Consider the following 22,786-nt stretch of genomic DNA (forward strand, 5'->3'; position numbering starts at 1 on the left):
TAAGCAGTACCGTATCGCAAAAAATGGCCTGGTCATTAAGGGGATAAATCCTTCCAGGGCTGAAGTGGTTAAGTGATATACTCCCAAAGGTAAATCACATCTAAAGGGATGCAGACCTTGCAACTTTCCTCATTAGACCCCTGCAAGTGTAGCAGCTGATTAATAATTAAAAAATCACTCCCATTAGTTTGTAGAATTCACCTCCGTAACATCTCTAAAATTCGCCCTTTTTTAACAAATGAAACCACCAAGCTCCTCATTCACTCCCTTGTTATCTCTCGCCTTGACTATTGCAACTCCCTTCTCATTGGCCTACCGCTCCATAGGCTATCCCCTCTTCAGTCTATCATGAATGCTGCTGCCAGACTGATCCACCTTACCAACCGCTCAGTGTCTGCCAACCCTCTACTTCAATCTCTACACTGGCTCCCAATCACCCAGCGAATTAAATTCAAAATTCTAACCACAATATACAAAGCCATTCACAACTCTGCCCCAAGCTACATCACTAATCTTGTCTCCAAATATCACCCAAATCGACCTCTCCGCTCTTCTCAAGACCTCCTGCTTTCAAGCTCTCTAATCTCCTCCTCCCATGCTCGTCTCCAGGATTTCTCCAGAGCCTCTCCCATCCTCTGGAACTCACTACCTCCATCTATCCGGCTATCCCCTACTCTTGCTACCTTCAGGCAATCCCTGAAAACTCATCTCTTCAGGAAAGCCTATCACGTCTCCAACTAATCTCCTACCACTTCCACCAGCTCATTCCCCACAGTTACAACCTTTTGTACCACCTGCCCCACCCTATTAGATTGTAAGCTCTTCTGAGCCTCTTAATCCTATTGTATTGTATTGTATTATAACTGTATTGTCTCCCTTTTATATTGTAAAGCGCTGCGTAAACTGTTGGCGCTATATAAATCCTGAATAATAATAATAATAATAAAATTCTCATCCACTTTGCACATGGAGAAAGACAAACAATTATTTCTTCAGAATAACTCAAGGTTGGAATCTGCAACAAAGTTTGTTATAATGCTTGCAATGTACACAGATCACCCCGAGGGGAATGTTATTTTCTAAAAAAGTGGAGTTACTCTTTAGGCACCCTTTGCACTAAATAATATGTCCCAGCCCCTGTCACTGTCACTGGTGTTTAGCTAGTCTGCATATCAATGTTAAGAACTGAAAACAAATCTGAATTTACTGAATTATATTGGGCTGATTTACTGAAGGAGATGAGAATCTTCACAGAAATTGTGCGACTATTGACTTAAATTATCCAATCAAGTGTAGATGAAAGAAGTTAACAGGAATTTGCTTATTACAGTATTGGATAATTGAAGTAAACGTTCATACAATGTATTGTGTTTATCAACTCCTTCAATAAATCAGCATCATTATCTTACATAATTTTCTTTAAAGAGTATGTAAGGGACAATTTTGTTTTTATTAATATAGCATGTGGAAGAGTTAGAACTTCAGTCTGCTTTTTTATTGACATCTGTGTCCCTTTTGGACTGTCACTAGTGATGGTTAAATCTGCTTGGATTTAATGCAAACCCTACTGAAGTCAAAGGGAGGAGAATCTTGAACATTAATTATTTTCAAGACTAGCGGGGAATGAATTTGTCAAACAAAGGGCAAGTAGAGCTGGGCACTGCCAGAGGGGACATGTACTGTACAAATGGAAAAAAAAGTCAGTAGAAAGCAGCTTAAGTTAATAATGCTTACAGTGAAACATTGCAAGTTAACAATTCCTATAAACAGCATGCTTTGGGAATGCCCTAAACTTGTCTATGAAGTGGCACATCTGTAGGATGTACTAAAGAAAAAGTGACACTTGTAAAGAAAAAAAAAACTGTTGTTAAATAACATTTCCTGGCCAGCTTCATGCTGTTGGTAACAAAGCTATTTTCAATGCTAATAGGCAAGGGATTGTCAATGGGCACAGGGAGATGGGCATTGAGCTGGGTACTAATGCTAAAGAAAAGTATAACTAAAATCAAAACTTTTTTTTTAGTTTTGGTAGAGTGAAGAGGGATTAGAGCACATGTCAGTTTTTATTGCTGTCTTTATTTGTCCTGTGTACAATTATCATTGAAAGTGAAAGCAAAAGAAAATCCCAAATTTGGGGTTTTCACCAGAAAGGTAAAGGTCCCCATTGGGACACAGATGGCAATTTAAAAACTGACAGGGATTATAGCCCTCTCTTTCGCTATCCAAATGAAAAAAAAAAATTTGCCTATAGCTCCTTCAAAAATGCCAATAAGTGGGGGGCAGTTCTATTAATAAGGCGTAACCCCTTCCTGCAGCCTCCTCCCGCACGTTTAAGGAACTTCAGGCATTCGGGTCATGTGACCGTGGTGATTGAATGTCACAGAGGTTACATGATTGAAAAGCTCCCGATCGTATGTATACACCGGGAGCTTTCCATTCCCCGCTGTGATTGTGCTGGGAGTGCACACGTTCTCAGCACAGTTTTGTGTTTACAAAGGGCCTCTCAGCATTAAAGCCCATCCGTCGAGAGGCCGTATATATGCGTGTAGCTGGCGGGAAGAGGTTAAACAGCAACATTAAAAATACCAAATTTCGTTGAAGGATAAGTTCACCTTTGGAACATGTTACATGTTCCACCCGTATTCAGGGTGGAACTTTTAACATGTTCCAGCTCCTGCATCCTCTTCCTTGACCCGACCTGCAAAAAAATGTGCATGTATTATTATTTTTTTTTAAAGGTGAACTTATCCTTTAAATACCATGCTTTGGGGATGCCTTAAATCTGCCTGTGAATCGTGCACCTTATGATGTACTAAACCAAAAGTGGCAGTTACAAAGAATAAAATATCACTTACATTGCCCAATTTTCATTCACTTTGTTCTGTTTATAGATAAACCACCACTAAATGCATTACTTTGTGCAGCAACTAGAGGTTCACTTTGGATAACGATATCAACAAACAGTATATTCAGTTCACCATTTGGTGATCAGCCAATGTACGGACATGTTACCACAAACTAGAACTTCATTTCTAACCCTCAGTATCAGTCCTGATGGCCATTGTCCCTGATACAGAAAGTGACTTAAAATTCAACATATGTGAGATGCCACAGGAGGGGTAATTCTTCCAATGGGAACACATATTCTAATGGCATCTGTCTAGGAGTGCCACTTTGGAGACATTTCCTTTTATTTCTTGCTGTACTTGCTTCACTTATTCACAGGAAGTGAAGGGAAATCTCCATGATGAGACACAAATAGGAAAAAATCTGACATGGATTTTAACCATTCCATGCTCTATCCAAAACTCTATAAAACATGGCTTTACATACTGTAGATTTTAAAGAGGAAATAAACCCTGATCGGCTTTACTTCCTCTTTTTTTCCCCTGCAAAGTAAAAGCATAATGGGCTAGTATGCATTGCATATTACCCCATTATGTGGCATTTATATGCAAACGAAGCCCACGCTGTCCCCGCATCCATCTTCGCCCCTCTTCCGACTCTTTGACTGGCCGGAGTCGCGTGACATCACTCCTGCGCTTGCATGCGGGAGCCATCAGTCACAGGACTTGCTAGAAACGGCACAGAGGGCCGTTTGTTCACAGCGCATGCGCCAATGAAATCATCGGTGCCGTGTACAGCAAATATCTCATGTGCTGTTTAGGAGATATTTACAGTATCTATAGGTAAGCCTTATTCTAGGCTCACCTATAGGTACAATTAAAAATGGCAAAACAATACTGCGCTTGTGTATATGAACTGGCAAAAGCAGCAACAATAAAATGTGAGATATGACATAATAAAAAACGACACAGAAAAAGTTGTGCTAGAAATTCTAAAATGACAAAAAGTGTCCAAACTGTGAAAACAGTCCAAGTGACGAAAAGAAAATTATAAAGGGCAAAGCAGTGTGAAGTAATGAGTGCTTGTATATGAATAATATAAATGAATCTTCCACCATGTGACATCACCAATACTGAAGTTAGGATGTACCCTTACCACAAAAGGTGGACCCTCTATTATGGAAGGTCAAAATCGCAATGAGGTATCAGCTGTAGTGTGTCCCGGAAGCCTGTAATGCAGATGAGGTCCGTCTCTCCAGCCGTTCGTCCCGCACTCAGTATGAATCATCTGAGCACTCAGCAATACCCAAAAATAAACAGAGGGCTCCAAATAGTTTAAAAACCCTTAGGGCAGGGATAAGCATTAGTGGACCTCCAGCTGTTGCAGAACTACAATTCCCATGAGGCATAGCAAGACTGACAGCCACAAGCATGACACCCAGAGGCAGAGGCATGATGGCACTTGTAGTTTTACAACAGCTGGAGGTCCGCTAATTGCATATCCCTGCCTTAGGGTATACTTATTGGAAGAGCAATGCACTCAAACAGAGAATAAAAGTTGGTGCTTAAAAAAATGGATAAAAAGCTGCAGCACAATAATAAAAGACTTGCGGTGACTGCTCAGTGTATCCTTGCCCTACCGGTTTCAACACGATTGGACTTCTTCTGGGGCAATCATGACGAAACCGGTCAGGCAAGGATACATTAAGCAATCACCACAAGTCTTTTATTATTTTACTAAAGATTTTTATCCATTTTTTTAAGCACTAACTTTTATTCTCTGTTTGAGTGAATCGCTCTTCTAATAAATATACCGTAAGGGTTTATAGACTATTTGGAGCCCTCTGTTTTTTAGGGGTATTGCTGGGTGCTCGGATGATTCGTACTGAGTGCGGGACGGACGGCTGGAGAAATGGACATCATCTGCGTTACAGGCTTCCAGGACACACTACAGCTGATACACCTTATTGCGGTGTATCAGCTTGTGTATTACCTTACTGACCTTGATAGAGGGTCCACCTGTTGAGGTAAGGGTATATCCTAACTTCAGTGTTGGTGACGTCACATGGTGGAGGATTCCTTAGGATTGTTCATATACAAGCACTCGATTCACTACTTCACAGTTTGGACTCTTTTTTTATTTTAGAATTTATAGCGCAACTTTTTCTGTTTCACTATAGGTACAAATGACACTAAGAGGTTTACAACCACTTTAAAACTGAACTCCAAGCAGATAGAAAGAAAATACATTTAATGCAGCTGCATATTCCTTTAAAATAATGGAATGCATTTTAACATAGAACTATCCTAAGTCATGAAGGCTTTAATCCTCTTTGCAGCAGTACTCAGACTGTGAGAGAGGCCGCTCTAAGGATAATCAGGCTCTGCTGCATATACTGTTAAATAGTTGATGACTTGTCAGCATGTTGCTGTTTGTTAGTTGTCTAATCAGCACCCTGTGGGCAGGAGAAGGGACACTACTATACTCCTAACTCTAATAGAACAAGTGGTGTCAACCTCTGGGATCCTGGTTATATTCAATCGTTCAACTTCCATCACTGCTATTATTCCAGATATGCTAATATGCATAAGACTTTAGGAAGAAAGAGCGACATGAATTGTTCGAAATTCTCTGTAAAATGCAGCAGAAAAATGCCTAGTACCTATGATGAGAAAATTGGATGAAAATTGCCACTTTCGAATCGATCGTACAATGATCTGATCGTTAGTACACAGATTTCGAGAGCTGATCAGGACAGTTCATGCAAAATTATCCGAAGAGACAAACATGACGATTTTTCTCATACGAAATTAGAACAAATGATTTTTGTTTAATCTGTACAGTATTCGTCTAAACAAAATCATAAGACCAGTACCATGCATGCTCGAAAATGAAAGAATACATTACAATACAACACATTACATCACTTCCGAAAATGTATTCCATCATACAAGAATTTTCATAATTTTAGTAACACATTGGTTTTCGATATGAGACAAGCGTGCAAAGATAAAAACGGACGATCATTCGTCTGATATTTTCATTGTGTGTACGAGGCTAAAGTGTCAGCAAAAAATAAATAAATACTAGTCTGACAAATGATTGCCTTTTAGTTGTTATGAATTATAGCACATTAACACAATTGGAAAAATTGGAAAACATAAACCCAAATGTGCATCAGACATTACCTTGTTGAGCCTTTCTAGTTGTACAAACATGCATAAACCTTCTTTGTAATCTATTTAAACAGTCACACTCTCAGTAATGAGTACATGCATTATTTAAAAGATAAATCACACTACATGCTTTAAAATGCTTTTCTTGTGGCATTTTCTGATAGTTTTGCACGTTCCAATTTAAGAAACATTTTGATGTTATTTCAACAAGTTAAGCACAGGAAAGCAAAAAGTTAATGCACATTGTAAACATCTGGGCAACATTCACTAGTGTCATGTGCGTCAAAACCAGCCTAAAGTATATGTCTATTGCATATGGAGAAAACTAAAAACAGATGCACAGTCAACCTTGTATTAATTAACTCCTAAATATGCAAATTGCTAAACAAAACAAAGATTTAAGAGCTTGCTTACGTTGCATATTATATTAGAGTAAACAATTACAATGACAGAGTGAAAAATTATTGTTGTATCTGGGTTATATAAAATGTCTGTCATTTAAATGTAATCAAAAATACTATTGTAAGATGGGAAATGGCAACCGCACCATTTTATATGTAACCTATACAGTGCTAAAAAACGAATATGTGTTACAAACGTATGAAATGTCAGAAAATCTTGTGTTATACAGCTTCTCTATAGTGAGTATATGTTTGAGGCTGGGTTCACACCTATGCGAATTGGATGCGGTAGGATTTACCGCATCCAATTCGCATAGTAGAAGAATGTGACTGGCTCTCTATGGAGCCAGTTCACATATCTCTGCATAACTCTGTGCCTTTTTTGGTCGGTTTCAGGTCTGAATTTAGCCCAAAATTCAGGCTGAAATCGGACCTGAAACGGTGAACCAGCACACACTGGACCCCTGCTGTGCGACGGATGCAGCGATGGTGTGAAACCAGCCTCAATCAGACTTATCAGGCAACACTGAAAGGACACCTATCATTACAGGATAAAAAAAAAACAAATTGGATTAAAGGATGTGAATACAGGTTTGCAACCAAAGCACTGTGTGGTTGAGCTATATTTGCAATACATAGAAGCAGCAATAGGCATATTAGAACGGAAAACACTAAGGGGAATTTATGAAGACTGGAGCAGCCAGAATCTGCAGCAGCTTTGCATAGCAACAAAATCAGCTTCTAGCTTTCATTTTCAACGTTTAAGGCTCCATTTGCATGGGGCTTTTTCCACACTGCAAATCCCTGATGTAAATGTAGATTCCTGCCACTGGGATTCAAAGCATGCCCAAACGCCTGTGCAAATGGAGCCTAATGCCTGGTGCACACGTTAAGTTTTATTCGTTCAACCCGATGGGCTGAATTTAGAAAAAAATGCATTGTTAGTACAGTGATCTCCCTGCTGTGCTATTGTGTTCTGACAGGGGGGACCTCAAACCCCCTCCTCGCCAGAACACACTGGTCAGCACTTGCAGCCACTGGCAGCACTGCAAGCACTGATCGGCTGCTGGTTTTCTAGCATGCTCATTCGATCATCGACCGAAGCTGGCTGTGGGATTGGCTTCTGTTAGACAAACAACTGTATACATGGGCCCAAAGTCGGCTGGTTTCTATTGTAATGGCTGATTTTAGATGATATTTGACCCGTGTGTATGGGGTTTTACTGAACAAGCTGAAATTAGAAGCTGATTGGTCACTATACAGCAGCTCCAGAATCTCTTCCAGTTTCAGTAAATTCTTCTCACAGTGTCTTAACAGGAGTTTTCTTTTAGAACTATAGCTTGAGTGAACATTGAACTTTATTCTATTGTTACTGCCACACAAACCTGATTTTAAGAAATTTGAGCTGTCAGTGTCACCCTGCTTCACAGCATATATAATGATTTGACATATACTTTAACATTTTGCTGCATGTGATGATTGACAGCCAATAAATGTGTACTACTGAGTGAAAAGCTATTTTTTAATCAGGTGTCGCTAGTAGAAATGAATGAATCAGCTATTTGATGGCAGATTCTACATTGAACAGGCGAATTATCCACTCACCTACTTGAATATGAAAACACTTTCATGCACAAACCAACATTAAAAAATGTCCTGTGGATGACGCATCCACATATTCAAGTAAACCTGATCTTACCTGCACTTCAGAGTTATTTTTGCACTAGCACACCGGAGGGTCAATAGCTGATTTCCCTTTTTTCTATATTCTTTAGCTTTCAAATACTTGCTGTGTATCCAAGTGAGTTAAATAATTTTATACATGTTCTAAATGTGTATTCCCTATTAGAAATAATTTAAACCTAATAATACTTTAAGTGGAACTTCAACCAAAATCGGAAGTTCCGCTTTATGTCCCCCCTCCATCACATTTGGTACATACATTTTTGTGGGGAGTGGGTACCTAGTTTTGATAGGTGCCAGCTCCAACCTTCACTCAGATTGCCTAGGTTCCAGGGGTCCAAAGACCAGCAAAGAACCAGTCCGGGTGAGGACGGCACTGGATCCTTGGACAGGAAAGTGGCCTTTTATTAAAAGTCTGCAGCTACAGTAGTTGTAGGAAAGTATTTTGAAAGAAAAACAATGCAGCTACCACATCTAATGACTGATAAGCTACAATAAAAATGTTTTTTTGACTTACCAGAAACATCTGTGTACTGAAGTACAGTACAGGATACAGGCTGCAGGGATAACCCCCTATATAAAGAAGGAATTCGATTTCCTATCCTCAAAGTGCCAGTAGTGCAGAGGTAAACTCTCACAGCGCATTTAGAAAGTGGAGAGAAATGTCCTTAGGATGTTTTAAAAAAGGACATAAGAAAGGAAGAACAATACCCTGGTTAAGATGGAGGGCAGATACCACCTTCGGAAAGAAAGAGGCCTTAGGCCTCAAGACAACTTTGTTTTTGTGCAACAATAAGAACTGCTCCTTGCAGGATAAGGCCACTAACTCTGAGACTCTCTTCACAGAGGTAATAGCCACAAGAAATGCTACCTTAAGAGTAAGGTCAGACAAGGGAATTTCCCTCATTGCTTCAAAAGGAGGTTTGCCCGAAGAGCCAAGAGAACCAGACTGGGATTCCAAGGGGCTTCAAGGGGCTCCAAGGGAAAGAACTGGGGGGAGATGTGGGTTACTCCCTGAACAAAATCCTTAACCAAGAAATAAAAGGCCAAAGGTCCCCGAAACAGCACAGCCAAGACCGAGATTTGTCCTTTAATGGTGCTCCAAATGTTGGCCAAAGGGCCAAATGTTGATCCAGGCCAGGTTTAAGAAAGGACAAAATATGTCCCACAGAATACTTTCTGGGATTTTTCCACCAAGCAAAATAGGCCTTCCAGGTGCGATTGTATACTTTATGAGAAGTGGACTTCCTAGCATTTAAAAGGCAAGACTGACTGAATCCAGAAAGACCATGTCCATGGGGACCATGGCTTCAATAGTCAACTAAGATACAGAATGTAACACTATACCATGATTTCGGAAGGGCCCCACAGAGGGTCTACCAGAAGCTTCAGTATGTCTAAATACCACATCCTCCTGTGCCAATGAAGTGCAATGAGGATCACCGGAATGCCCTCCTCCTCGATCCTGTGAAGTGAAAAAAATCTGGGTGAGCGCCATGGTGTAGATCAAGCTGAACTGATCCCACAGAATCACCAGAGCATCCACTGTGAAGTTCCCTGTACCTGGTGACAAACCTGTCCAATTAGCTGGTGAATCTGTATACCAGAAAATCTCCATCTGATGTCCCCCACCTGTGGCAAAGGGCTTGAAAAACCACTGGTTGGAGCACCTATTCCCCTGCATGGAGTCGCTGAAGACTTAGAAAGTAACAGGAGTACAGTGTCAGCCTGGCATCCACCATGAGAAGCTTGTATGACTGTCGAGCAAAGGGCTTCCCAAACTCCAGTGTCAGGTTGGAAATTTACCATGTTAGGGAGAATCTGGCTTTAGAGTCAGATGCATTGGATGGCCTAAAGACCAATGTTGTTTGTCCCACACAGCCAGAATGTTGCAATGCAATGGTCTGAAATGAAATTGTGAGTATGGTACAGCCCTAAGGGAAGCAATCACGAGACCCAGAACCCTCACACAATGAATTAAACACTTCCTCTGGGCCAGGAGGGTCTGTTTGTCCTGATGCAGAAATGTCATGGACCAGGATGTGTTCAGCTCAGAGCAAGGCACTCCAATCTGTAAGATGGGTTCAGCGATGGCTTCTGGAGGGTCCAATCAAAACTCTTCAATGCCTGTAACTTCTGTTGGATGTTGACTGACAGGGATAGAGAGGACTGATACTTTAGCAAGAGATCATCAAGATACCCCACAATGCAAATGCCTTGAGAACAGAGAAGAGCCAAAACCAGAGCATTCTGGTAAAACCCAGGGGGTTGTAGATATGGCAAAGGGAAGAGTGAAAATTTGGTAATTGTGTTCGCCCACAGCGAAATGCCAATAGTATTGATGAGGCAAAAAAATGTGCAGATAAGCATCTCGTAGGTCTATTGAGGCCTGAAAATTCCCCAGAAGGAGGGAGACAATGACCGACCTAGCATAGGTAAGCTAAGGAGACTAAAATGGACCAAAACTGTGAAGAGATCTGAGTAAAAACCTTGAAAGTGTTTTCCTTTTAATACAGGGATAATGACACCTTGATCCAGGAGCTGTTAGACAGCAGCAAGCAGATCTGCCTGACATGACAGAGAAGAAGTGCAAGACTCCAGTTTGTAGGCCCTGGAAATGAAACTCTGGACCCAAGCATCTGAAAAATTCTGGGACCAGAAGGCTGAGAAAGCTGAAAGATATCCCCCCACTTTGAGAAGTACGGATGCTCTGTCACTGTTAAGAGGCCTTAGCACCAACCTTGGTTGGTTTGGAAGGGCATATAATTTTGCAAAAGTAAGTTCCTGGCTTAAACATAGCATTGGAAGACTTAGGGGATCTCAACAGTAGAGGGTCTGTTGGTGAAGGTACAAGCCTTCTTTCTTCTGGGGAAGGATTATGGACTCAGGGATTCATGGTGATGAAGCTGGGGTTCCAGGATATGTGTTTAGTCCAGATAGCAATGGTCCGACAGACGGCCTAGACAAAAATGTGGGTTGCTTGGCAGGACCCACCAAGGCAAAGCTTAACGAGAGCCTTTAACCTTATATCTACCAGGTCTCTGAACATGGGGATTTTGGAGACCCCTTTGCTAAATACTTTTGGGTGACCAGAGTCAGGGTGTTCCAACACTAAACAAGAGCATACAGCTTCAATAAACACAGCTTAGGAAAAATGTCTGTAGTAGGCATATCATTTTTTTGCCAGTATCCAATCACCTGAGGGTAGCTGCATATAACCTAGTCGCAATGATTTTAAGAAGCCTGTGTCCTGTACTGTTCTCGGGAAATTAAATCTTTGTAACACACATTGAAAAGAATACAAAAAACGAGGAACTTGTTATACATTGGCCACTGTAAAGCTACAATATGATAAGTTAACACATGTTCAGGCATATGCTAAGTCTATCCAGATATTTGACAACAAGATGCTATTAATAGATGAAAGGTTCAATGTAACATAAAAAATTTTAACGTTTTGCAAAAAGCCATTGCAAACACCAGCGTTAGTTGTTTACCTTTTTATGATTCTTGTAAACATTTCTGTGGGCAAATCCTTTTCCACAGAGCTTGCACTGGTAAGGTTTGTCCTCGCTGTGTATTATTTTGTGAGCGGTCACTTGATCAAGTCGTTTGAAGGACTTACAGCAAACCTCACAGGTGTAGGGGCGCTTCTCTGTAGAAAATGATTGGGGACATTTAATCTGTAGTTCAGTGGAGGGGAGGTAGAAGATGAAAGGCAAACAGAGTACTCTCCATAGAGACTGTTGCATTTAAGTCAGTCCAATTAAGATTAACCAATTAGAAAAGCATCTAATGCCCTTTCTAACATGATAGTTCATAACGGATGGAAGAACGAAACATTGCCACAGACTTAAAAATAATCTTTTCAAACCGACATCGAATTAACTAGCTTAAATCAAAAGAGAAGGACTTCAAAGAAAGCTCGCTTCAAGATTATACATTGGAATATGTGCAATGCATTTAATAAAATACACAACAAATAAAAAAATGTTCCAAAATTTGGATTTCTTGCTTATAATTCTAAAATATTAATCCATAAAAACTAACACACAGCACAACATGTGCACTTCTTTTAATACTGCCTGAATCATAAAATAAGCATGCAGAGGTGGTTGTTTTACCTGAGTGAGTTATCATATGCCTTCTAAGTTGGTTAGCTGAAATAAATTTCTTGTCACAATCCTGACACTCATAGACCTCATGAACCTGTAAAACGAGTGTTTAATGATAATTAAAAATGTGACTCTGTTCACACTGTAAGTGTTTAGTGTTGGAAGGTCCTTCTATACAACAATGTGCTTTCTCAAGATCTGCATAATTGCCGTTTGTTTTTGAGAACATGCAAAACCAAACTATTAAATGAATACAACGGCACATATATCAGTTTAGGAGACAATAGCAAAATAATGATAACACCGATAGTTCAGATGAATGTTGTTTCAAATATCAACTATAGTGACTATAATGGCCCATAGATATTATGTGACATGCTCTACAGGGGGAGACAGAATTTGTGAGTTACATTGGTTAACCTCTGGACATACTCTTTAAAGTGGAATTAAACTGCCAAAACTGTGAAGAAATGATGGTTTCCTCAAGAGCTTTTTGCTGTACTGTGGAACACACACAAGTGCACAGAAATTTCTTATTGTACGTCCCACCACATAATAATCCCAAGACTGTACACTGATCTGCATGTTGTACGGCTCAGTGTACACTTACAGAAACAACTTTTGACAAGCAGGGAGAAGGCAGAAGAGCATTATTTGCTAAAGTAACATTAGTTTTACATTGAGGACGCCCACTAGTGAACATTTTTTTGTCCTACTAGTCTGATCTGCACAATGCCAGCTCTGGTAAACCAAAATATCAAAATTCAAAATAATTAAAAAAAAAAGCCTAAGTCTATCCTTTGCACATAAATGAACTTAACACACACACATAACAGTTTGTCGATTGGCAATATTCCAATTACACAAAGGAGGAAAGCAACAGTTTATCATGTCACACAGTCTTGTATCTACTTATATGGCAATGTGCACCCTTATATACAAATTTTAATTCAGGAAACTGTACAAATGCCACATTATATGAGCACCCGAAGGTTGTCATCAACTTTGGAAGGTGGTAAGACATGCAGACATAATCAGACACAGCAAACTGATTTAAGCACATTTATGCTTATGGAAATGGAAGAGTTAAGGGTGACCTGACTCCTCCAGCCAAGGCCTAATCTAGGAAACATCAGTGCTATCGATGCCATATTATATTGATTTGGCGCTGCTCAAAGTAGAGGTGAAAGTATATTCTTGTGTCGCAAAACAAAGGGTTCAGGCTTATCCTGATACCAATCCAGAGGGCTAGTAAGTGTAAAGAGGAAAGGATCGCTGCTACTCCTGACCAGAGCAGGTGAACAAATGATAAGGAGTGGCCTTAGCCTACATGTCTCCTTCAATTTTCCTTTATAATTACCAAAATCATATGATTTGAGGTCAAACCTAAACATTTTTAATTTGTATGCAATCAGGGAGGGCCTTGCACTACATTGTTGAAGATAAATCTAAAGGAAATTGAACAAGAAAATACTCTATAATCTATGTATGTAATAAAATAATGTATAATCTATGACCAGCTCTAATGTTCAAAGATAAGGCAATTCTTACATATTCTGGCCAAAATACACCTAGACTGATTATCTAATGTCTACTGTCTACAGCAACTTTAAGCTGGCCATAAATTATAAAATTTTCTTATTCAATTTCCTTTAGATTTCAACATGTAGCGCAAGGGTCTGCCTGATTGCATACAAATTCAAAGTGTTTAGTTATGACCTCATATTATATAGTTTTAGTAAATCTAAAGGAAAATTGTACAAGGAAATAGTAAGATGTATGATCAGCCTTAGTCTCTATGCAGAGTGATGATAAAGTGCACTGTTATAAATGTGGCTTGCCAGCAGTTAGGTGTACAACACTGAGCACTTCAGTGAGCACAATGTGCACAAAAGTCCTTGACACTTTTTGCCAAAGTGTGCTGCATAGAAGACCTTTCACACATTTGTATTACAGCTTTATTTCATTTAGAGGTTATTATTATCATTATTATGACCTTAAAGTGGATGTAAATCTTTATTAGATGACATTTAATGTATTTTGTGCATTGTGCACTTTTTTTTCTGTTTTCACATCTTAGTTCTTCTACTTACCTGCAGCTTTTTCAGCTATTCCCTGTCTACGTGCATTCACTCTAGCTTTGGCTGCACATCATTGCTCCTGCTTTCTGAAGGTGACAACAGTGGCTTGTGCGTGCACAATGTGCTTTGACATAGCTGTATGTAGTCTCCAATAAAAGCTCATGAGAGGGGGACAACGGTAAAGCATGACAGAGTTTTGTCAAGTGCCTGAACAAGGACTTTCATGACAGGAACACCAGGTATTATTTTGATGAAAAGGTTTAAAACACTTTTTGATTTATTGATTTGGTTTACATCTACTTTAAGAATTTCTCATAGAATGTTTTTGTCCTGCTGGATTACTAAAAATATAATGCTAAACTCAACCATCTGCAGATACATAAAACAATATACTAGATGAACATTGGGCTGTTGTTTAGCATAACATTATATTAAGTACCTAGATATAGATAAACAACTTATTTATCCACCAGAAAACAGTAAAACAGTGTACTGCAACTTTACCTTTTTGTTTACATAGGCTTGGAGCCCATTCACAACTGTTTGCCTTTGCTTTTCATTAAGGAATGTGCGTTTATGTGCATTGCATTAAGGCAGCCTCTTCATTTTTAAAGTGCTGCCAATACAACAAAGCATCCAAAAAGTACCTGCACCTTTTTTTCCAGCACAGCACACCATAAAACAAGGTAGCACAGTGGTGTGCTGCATTGCATATGCATTGTGGTGGTGCATTTGGGTGCCTTTCAAAATCAATGGCACTGCAACGCAACAATACACATATAGTGCATTACTAAGCAATACCACATGACTGCCATATAATTGGGTTTAGGTTGCCTAATTCTTTTTTTTTTTAAGTTTACACGTTTTTAGTTTATAGATTTTTCAGTTATTTAGATATATTTTTTTTATATGCCTCCCTTTGATGTCCTTCAGGTATATAAGCTCTTTTTTTATAAAAATATAGTACATGACAAAATATATTCCATAGTACTATAAGTTTCTAAAGACACAGCACAATAATGAAAGAAAATTCATACCAAACCACTACATGGTTTCTTTAAAACCCAGCTCCAGCTTAAGCGTTTTTGCTGGTGTTGCTTTGGATAGAGGGAAAAAAAAAGTGCAAGAAACTCCTATCAACTTTTTTTGCTGTATCTGGAACTGGGCTGGAGGGAAAATAAGGAAAAAAATTCAACACATTGTTTTGGTAGAGCAGGGAAAAGTTAATATTTATTTAATATTACATATATATTTTCATTTTTGTTAGTGCTTTCCTGTCCTGGTGACTCCTGCCCCCCTCTTTTCTTGCACTGATTTCACAGGGATAAGAAGTAAGATTGAATCTCCCCAATGAAGTCACAAACAGCTACAAAAACCTGAAAAAAGTTTTATCTTTTTCAAAACAACACACAAAGTGAAAGGTTGCAAACCTCTCTCTTGCATTTCTGTAGCTCAATGCAGAATATAGTCTGAATAAAGAAATATACAGGCTGTTATATTGCAAAGCTGTTTGGGGAAGAATGATGTGGCAACATTCATATGTAAATTTTTGGAGTATGCTATTATCCTTCTGTCATCCCATACTTCATATTTCCTGGTGTGACATCATTACCATGTGACAATTTTCCTTTCTCCCTTGGATCCCACTGATCCTCAGCCCCATGCCTATTATGAATAAGTAAAACAGGCTTACGTTATAATACCACATTTTTTAACATATGCCTAAATGGAAACTTAACCCAGCTGTCATTTAAACACATCTAAAAAATTATTTTAAATGGCTTCTAAAGTAATCTGTCAATTGTAACCCTTGTATTCTGCTAAAATAATATATATCACGTACAAATATCAGAAGCGAAAAGAAAAGCTAATTAAAAAAAATCAATAAGAAGCAGTTTTTCATTTGATTAAAACGCATTATTAAAATAGTTACACGTTAGCTGTATCATCTGAAGCACTGTAGTACAAATATTAACAGACGGAAAACTCTTAGAAATTCAATGAACAGGAAGTCCAAGCAAACACATAAATATTCAGATAAGATATATACAAAGGAGCTATTTACCGTGTTTACCCCAAAATAAGCCTGGGTCTTATATTAATTTTGTCAACAAAAGACCCAGTAGGGCTTATTTTCGGGGTAGGGCTTGTCATGTGCTGTCTTCTCTCCCCATCTCCCTCCCTGCCTGTCAGGAATCCCCAGTGGCCAGTGGAACTGAATAAAAGTGCATGTAAAATCCTAAAATGCACTGTATTACAGTATTATATAATGTAAACTGTGCATATTTCTGTAATCTATTTGTGATAAATACCTTCTTATAGTGCCGCTCGGCGCTTCCTTGACCCGCCTGATCGGTCTTCCCGAGCACTGCAGAGGGAGGGGGGCCCAAGATCCCCCGCTGACAGCTGGCAGAAGAGGAGAAGAGGAGAGCAGCGGGGGATCAGCTGAGCACCAAGCAGTGCTGTAATAAAGGTATTTATCACAAATAGATTACAGAAACATACACTGTTTATATTATATAATACTGTAATAAAATGCATTCTAGGATTGTACAACCACTTTAAACTAGCGCTTATTTTCAGGGTAGGGCTTATATTGCAGCCCTCCCCGAAAATCACAGTATGGCTTATTTTCAGGGTAGGTCCTATTTTTGGGGAAACACGGTACCTGCCAAATTATTAATATTACTGGCCATTTAGCAAGGCAGTAGTCGTCTTGCAGGTGTGTTTGGGGTCGATATCCTGTTGGAATACTGCCCTGTGACCCAGTCTCCGAAGGGAGGGGATCATACTCTGCTTCAGTATGTCACAGTACATGCTGGCATTCATGGTTCCCTCAATGAACTGTAGCTCCCCAGTGCCAGCAACACTCATGCAGCCCCAGATCATGACACTCCCACCACCATGCTTGACTGTAGGGACTGTTATACAAGCTGTACACTCACTACTTTACATTGTAGCAAAGTGTCATTTCTTCAGTGTTGTCTCATGAAAAGATATAATAAAATATTTACAAAAATGTGAGGGGTGTACTCACTTTTGTGAGATACTGTACATTATTCTTATCAAAGGGATTAGCTTTCTGTTGCTGGCATGATCGCCATTAATTTTCCTGACTTGTTAATAAGGTAGAACAAGGTGCAGTAAATCAAAGTTAACTTTTGCTATTTAGTGTACTACCTACACTAAACCGCTTGTTTTTTTGGTTACTGCAATTTCCACCGCATCATTAAATAAATCTTTTTGTAAACTGGGGAAAAAAATAAATAACTCCTCTCATTAAGAGTTGTACATTTCACCTGTGATAACAGAAAACAATGTTATACAATTAATTGAGTGATTCAGTTTGCATAGCTGTTCAAAATTGTACGTAAATTCATTCTGTGTGAATGGTGAAAAACAAAGGTTTATAGGCTATATTATATGCAGATCCAATAGTATCCATTTTTTTTCCAATGAATAACATTCATTTTACAGAAAATATAGCCTGAGAACATTCGAGTTTGCCCTATTTACTCAGAAAGAATTTACAAACAGTCTTGATGGAAAAACACATGCCTTCTTTTTATAAATATGCCCCTTACTGTTATTCTCTAAAGAAGATATTTTAAGCATACTGTGATGAAGAAGGGATACTTAGTAACAGTGAGTAAAGTATAGCATTCTCTTGAATGTCTGAACCATTAACTATATTGTTGCATAAACATTTTAAACTTATTTCATGTTAAAAATATGCAGACATAAGTTAATAACTTTTATACTAAATGTGAGTTAACCATGTGTGCATTCAGATGGACATCTGTGGACCTCTATACATCAAGAGTTTTTTACTCTTTCAAATGATGTACCTAGTCTTTGATTCGACCACATGTACCCTGTCATTTCATTGCTTAGATGACTACTTTGTGGAAACTGACAAAGAAGGATGACATTTCCTCAGCTAGCATGTGGTACAACTTAACCACATTTCCAAGTCTAATAAGAGTGTTCTCTACCTTGACATATGAGGTACCTTAAGCACATGGGTGACAGACAAGCTTACGGTGCACAAAATTCTAAGGGAAATGTTCTTTAGTGTAATGGGCTTATTTCCTTTTTGCCACAAGCTACTGTTCTATACAGCTATGACAAAAATGCTTGCTCCAGATAAGATGCAGGTAAGTTGCACCTAACAACAGCCTAAATTGATCACTTACATATCAATACAATAGTAACCAAAATTAATTTATTAGATACAGTAGCATATTAACATTAGGGTTAAAAACTAGAAAAGTACTGTATATTAAGCTAAGTGCTACAGATCATAATTTATAGCAGAGATGGGGTAATTTCTTCTTCCCTTCCATGAGTGGCACTGGAATGATTCCCTTGAGAGCAAAATATTATGAAACATTACATTTTAATTGTAGGCAACTATGTAGGCTAAAATATAGGGGTATAGTAATGTTTCCATAAGGAAAAGGTATAATTGCCAACATTAGGTGCAGATATAGACACAACTATGTGTCAGTTTATACCCTCTGTGTTTGCTTTCCAGTTTACTATAGGAGCCTCAAACTCTGTAATCAAACGCTTCACACCACCAGAAGACTATGCAATTGCTATGTGGTCCAGCTGCACTTAAAGCCCAGTACTGACTGGTTAGGAAGTAATTTACCAGGCAGTATTTGAAAATGAGTTTAAAGAAAATTAACATATATACAGTATAACATAGACACCTCTATCAGATTACCATGAAAATAGTTAAACGTCGCAAATGTATACTGTAGTTTTCTTTAAGTTATTGTTTCAGAAAAGCATGAATCTCATTAGTGAGTTTGCCTTTGTAATTGAAGCTGGAGAATCATCAAGTACTATTGAATAATTACATAAACGTGTGAAAGTGAAAATTGCTTATCAAAGACATCTGATTTTGTATAATAGTTATCCTGCACTATGAAAAGCAGAGACCATCACCTTTGTTAATTCTATCTCATATCATGGCTTCATAGAACAGAGCAGGATAAAAGTGGTTGTAAAGGCTGAAGGTTTTTTTTACCTTAATGCATTCTCCACATTAGGGTAAAAAACCTTCTATTGTCAGCTCTCCCCCACACCCCCCCAAATACTTACCTGAGCCCAACCTCAAACAAGAGCACCTGTGCCCAAGAGCATCAGCGCTGCGCTCTCGCTCCCTCCTCACTGAACTCAGTGAAAGCAGTGGGAGCCATTGGCTACTGCTGCTGTCAACCAAATCCAGTGATCAGGGAGCAGGGGGCGGTGCCCAGCTGCACAATGTACATCTATAGACACACACAGCCTGGCTCGGGATAGAGCCTACATATGTACCCCCATAGGAAGCAGCTTGCTATGGTGACAAATGGAGAAGAGGAGGAGCCAGGAGCACCAGAGGGGGACCTCAGAAGAGGAGGATCGGGGATGATCTGTGCAAAATATTGCACAGAGAAGGTAAGCATAACATATTTGTTTAATAAAAAAAATGTGCAATCACTTTAACACAAAATCAGACTCTATACAAGTAACAGCTTAGGGACTTTTTTAAGTATCACATTCAACACTTTCCACCCAGGGCTGGATTAAAGGTGTCCACAGGCATCCAAGATTGTTCAATCCATTTGCTTCTATATAGTGAAATTGGGGAACATTTGTAGGTCTGTAACCTTCTTCGATGACATCTCATGGGCAACTTGGTGGGAAAGTGGTTTCTGCTTGGATAGATTTTCCCCTGGCTTATTGATAATATTTTATTTTAATTTTTTGAACAGCACAGGACCCACTGCATACTGCAATAAGGTGTTAAGTCACATAGGAGATCTCATGATGATGGGCCAATTGGAAAGTTTAGGAATGCCATTCTATACCCTTAGGTCCTGGGCTGAACAAGTGCTATTTTTACATAACATTTAGGGTTTTCAATTGTCACAGCTGTGATGGAGATATTGAATTCCATATTTATATCAATGAGATTCAAGCGTACCATCGTGAGGACTTTCTAATTAGATTACCATGCCCCATTTTGTATAATGTGTACGTGTATGTATGTATATATATATCTATCTATGTGTCTGTGTATATATATATATATATATATATAATGTAATATATATTTATGGGTGTATATAGGTGTATTTTTTATAGGAACATGTGTAATAGAAGGTATGCCTATTTACTGTTTTAACATCTCAAACACACCTTTTGTGTTGGCCTGCTGTCCGCATAGTAACTAAGTTACCCTATTGTTCGGAGAGAGCCAGGGCAGACATTGCGTCTCTTGAGTCCTTGTAATGCTAATTTATGGTATATCACAGAGGGCTGACGGTTGGAAATCAAGAGATAGTTAAAAAGGTACTCTTCAGGGGTAGCCAATCAGGATTCAATGCCACTTCTGAACCAATGAGGTGACCCTGAGTTCTGATTGGTGGGAGTGGGTTCTAACAACATACAACCAAATACCTGGGGAGGGCTAGGTCTCTCTCCGGCTGACGGTCTAGATGAAGGATGGTTACGTAAGACTTCTCCATACAATGTATCTCTATTATCTTCTGTCTCTTTTCTTTTCTGTAATCTTTTCTACTGTAGGATTTGGCCTTAATACCTTATTAATCTCTTGATAGCATGGGTATGACCATTATAGCAATATTTATTATCATTGGTAACATTGTTTTTAAAGTTATATCATTTATGTTATAGTTGCTAATCTCATATTAACACAAGTTTCTTTTCTGTACAATAGTAAGTTTAAATAAATTAGATTGTTACCCTTTTCGAACAGATATCATTCGTTCTTAATTTCATGGGTTGATTCATATATAGATAAAAGGTTTTAATCACTTATGTATCATTAAATATATAAGTGAGGTAGGTATAAAGGTATCCACGTCAGATGGTGCCCCCTGTGTGAGGAAGTTTAATTTTGGGGTGAATATGATTCTTGTATGGAAGACAGAGCTGGTTTTGTGTTTACCTGTCTCCCATCTGAATACCCAGACTAAAAAAACTTATTAGAACTTTACCTTTTGTCTGTGCTAATACTTTGATGAGACTGATTTTGAATAATGCATATGAGAAATAGAAATGGAAACTGTATATTGTGTATGATTATAGATGTGGGATTAGTTGCAAACTGCAATGTGTGGGTTTTGTAAGCAACTGCATGTTTGTGGCCATGCACGGGGGAGGAGCAGCCAGGCTCGCTGTTCCAAGGTTGTTACATTAGGATATGTATGTGGAAAGGGCTACTCCCTGTACACAATAGGAAGAGGGAGGCTTTCTTTTTGTTTTTGAGATGAAAAGACCATGCAAGCATTCACTGTGGGTGGGATGGTCTCAGGATCCCAGAAACGCTGTTTGTATTTCTGAGATGTTTTTTCTGTGAAAGCTGATGCCAGAAGAAGGATTGAACTTTCTTTGAGAAAAGTGGGTACGTTTGAGCTGTGTTATATTGTGGCGTTGTTATTTCATTGTAAAGCATGTGTTGCTAAGTGTGCACTCTCAATTGTGCGTCAAGATTACATACTTTTCAGTGGAACTGTTCCTAAACTGTGTGTCTATGGTTAACCACTTCAGCCCCGGAAGGTTTTACCCCCTTCCTGACCAGAGCACTTTTTACAATTCGGCACTGCGTCGCTTTAACTGCTAATTGCGCGGTCATGCAATGCTGTACCCAAACGAAATTTGCGTCCTTTTCTTCCCACAAATAGAGCTTTCTTTTGATAGTATTTGATCACCTCTGCCGTTTTTATTTTTTGCGCTATACACGGAAAAAGACCGAAAATTTTGAAAAAAAATGATATTTTCTACTTTTTGTTCTAAAAAAAATCCAATAAACTCAATTTTAGTCATACATTTAGGCCAAAATGTATTCGGCCACATGTCTTTGGTAAAAAAAATGTCAATAAGTGTATATTTATTGGTTTGCGCAAAAGTTATAGCGTCTACAAACTAGGGTACATTTTCTGGAATTTACACAGCCTTTAATTTATGACTGCCTATGTCGTTTCTTGAGGTGCTAAAATGGCAGGGCAGTACAAAACCCCCACAAATGACCCCATTTTGGAAAGTAGACATCCCAAGGAATTTGCTGAGAGGCATGTTGAGCCCATTGAATATTCATTTTTTTTGTCCCAAGTGATTGAACAATGACAAAAAAAAAAAAAAAAAAAAAAAATTACAAAAAGTTGTCACTAAATGATATATTGCTCACACAGGCCATGGGCATATGTGGAATTGCACCCCAAAATACATTTAGCTGCTTCTCCTGAGTATGGGGATACCACATGTGTGGGACTTTTTGGGAGCCTAGCCGCGTACGGGGCCCCGAAAACCAAGCACTGCCTTCAGGATTTCTAAGGGCGTACATTTTTGATTTTACTCCTCACTGCCTATCACAGTTTCGGAGGCCATGGAATGCCCAGGTGGCACAAACCCCCCCCAAATGACCCCATTTTGGAAAGTAGACACCCCAAGCTATTTGCTGAGAGGCA

General features: G+C 38.9%; 1 protein-coding gene across 4 annotated transcripts in view; it reads right to left on the bottom strand.

Moving 5' to 3' along the window:
- PRDM5 (PR/SET domain 5) overlaps positions 1 to 22,786 on the bottom strand; it is a 328,080-nt gene that overhangs the window by 201,802 nt on the left and 103,492 nt on the right. For 3 of the 4 annotated variants that reach the window (XM_073603356.1, XM_073603346.1, XM_073603336.1), the window contains 2 exons: positions 12,232 to 12,316; positions 11,605 to 11,762 (listed from right to left, as the gene is read on the bottom strand). The exons of the other annotated variant lie outside the window; for it this stretch is intronic. In XM_073603356.1, coding sequence (XP_073459457.1) covers positions 11,605 to 11,762; positions 12,232 to 12,316 — 243 coding nt within the window. The remainder of the gene's footprint in view (positions 1 to 11,604; positions 11,763 to 12,231; positions 12,317 to 22,786) is intronic. 4 annotated transcript variants of the gene reach the window in all.

Source organism: Aquarana catesbeiana, linkage group LG01, assembly GCF_042186555.1.
Source record: "Aquarana catesbeiana isolate 2022-GZ linkage group LG01, ASM4218655v1, whole genome shotgun sequence".
Taxonomy (NCBI): Eukaryota; Metazoa; Chordata; class Amphibia; order Anura; family Ranidae; genus Aquarana; species Aquarana catesbeiana.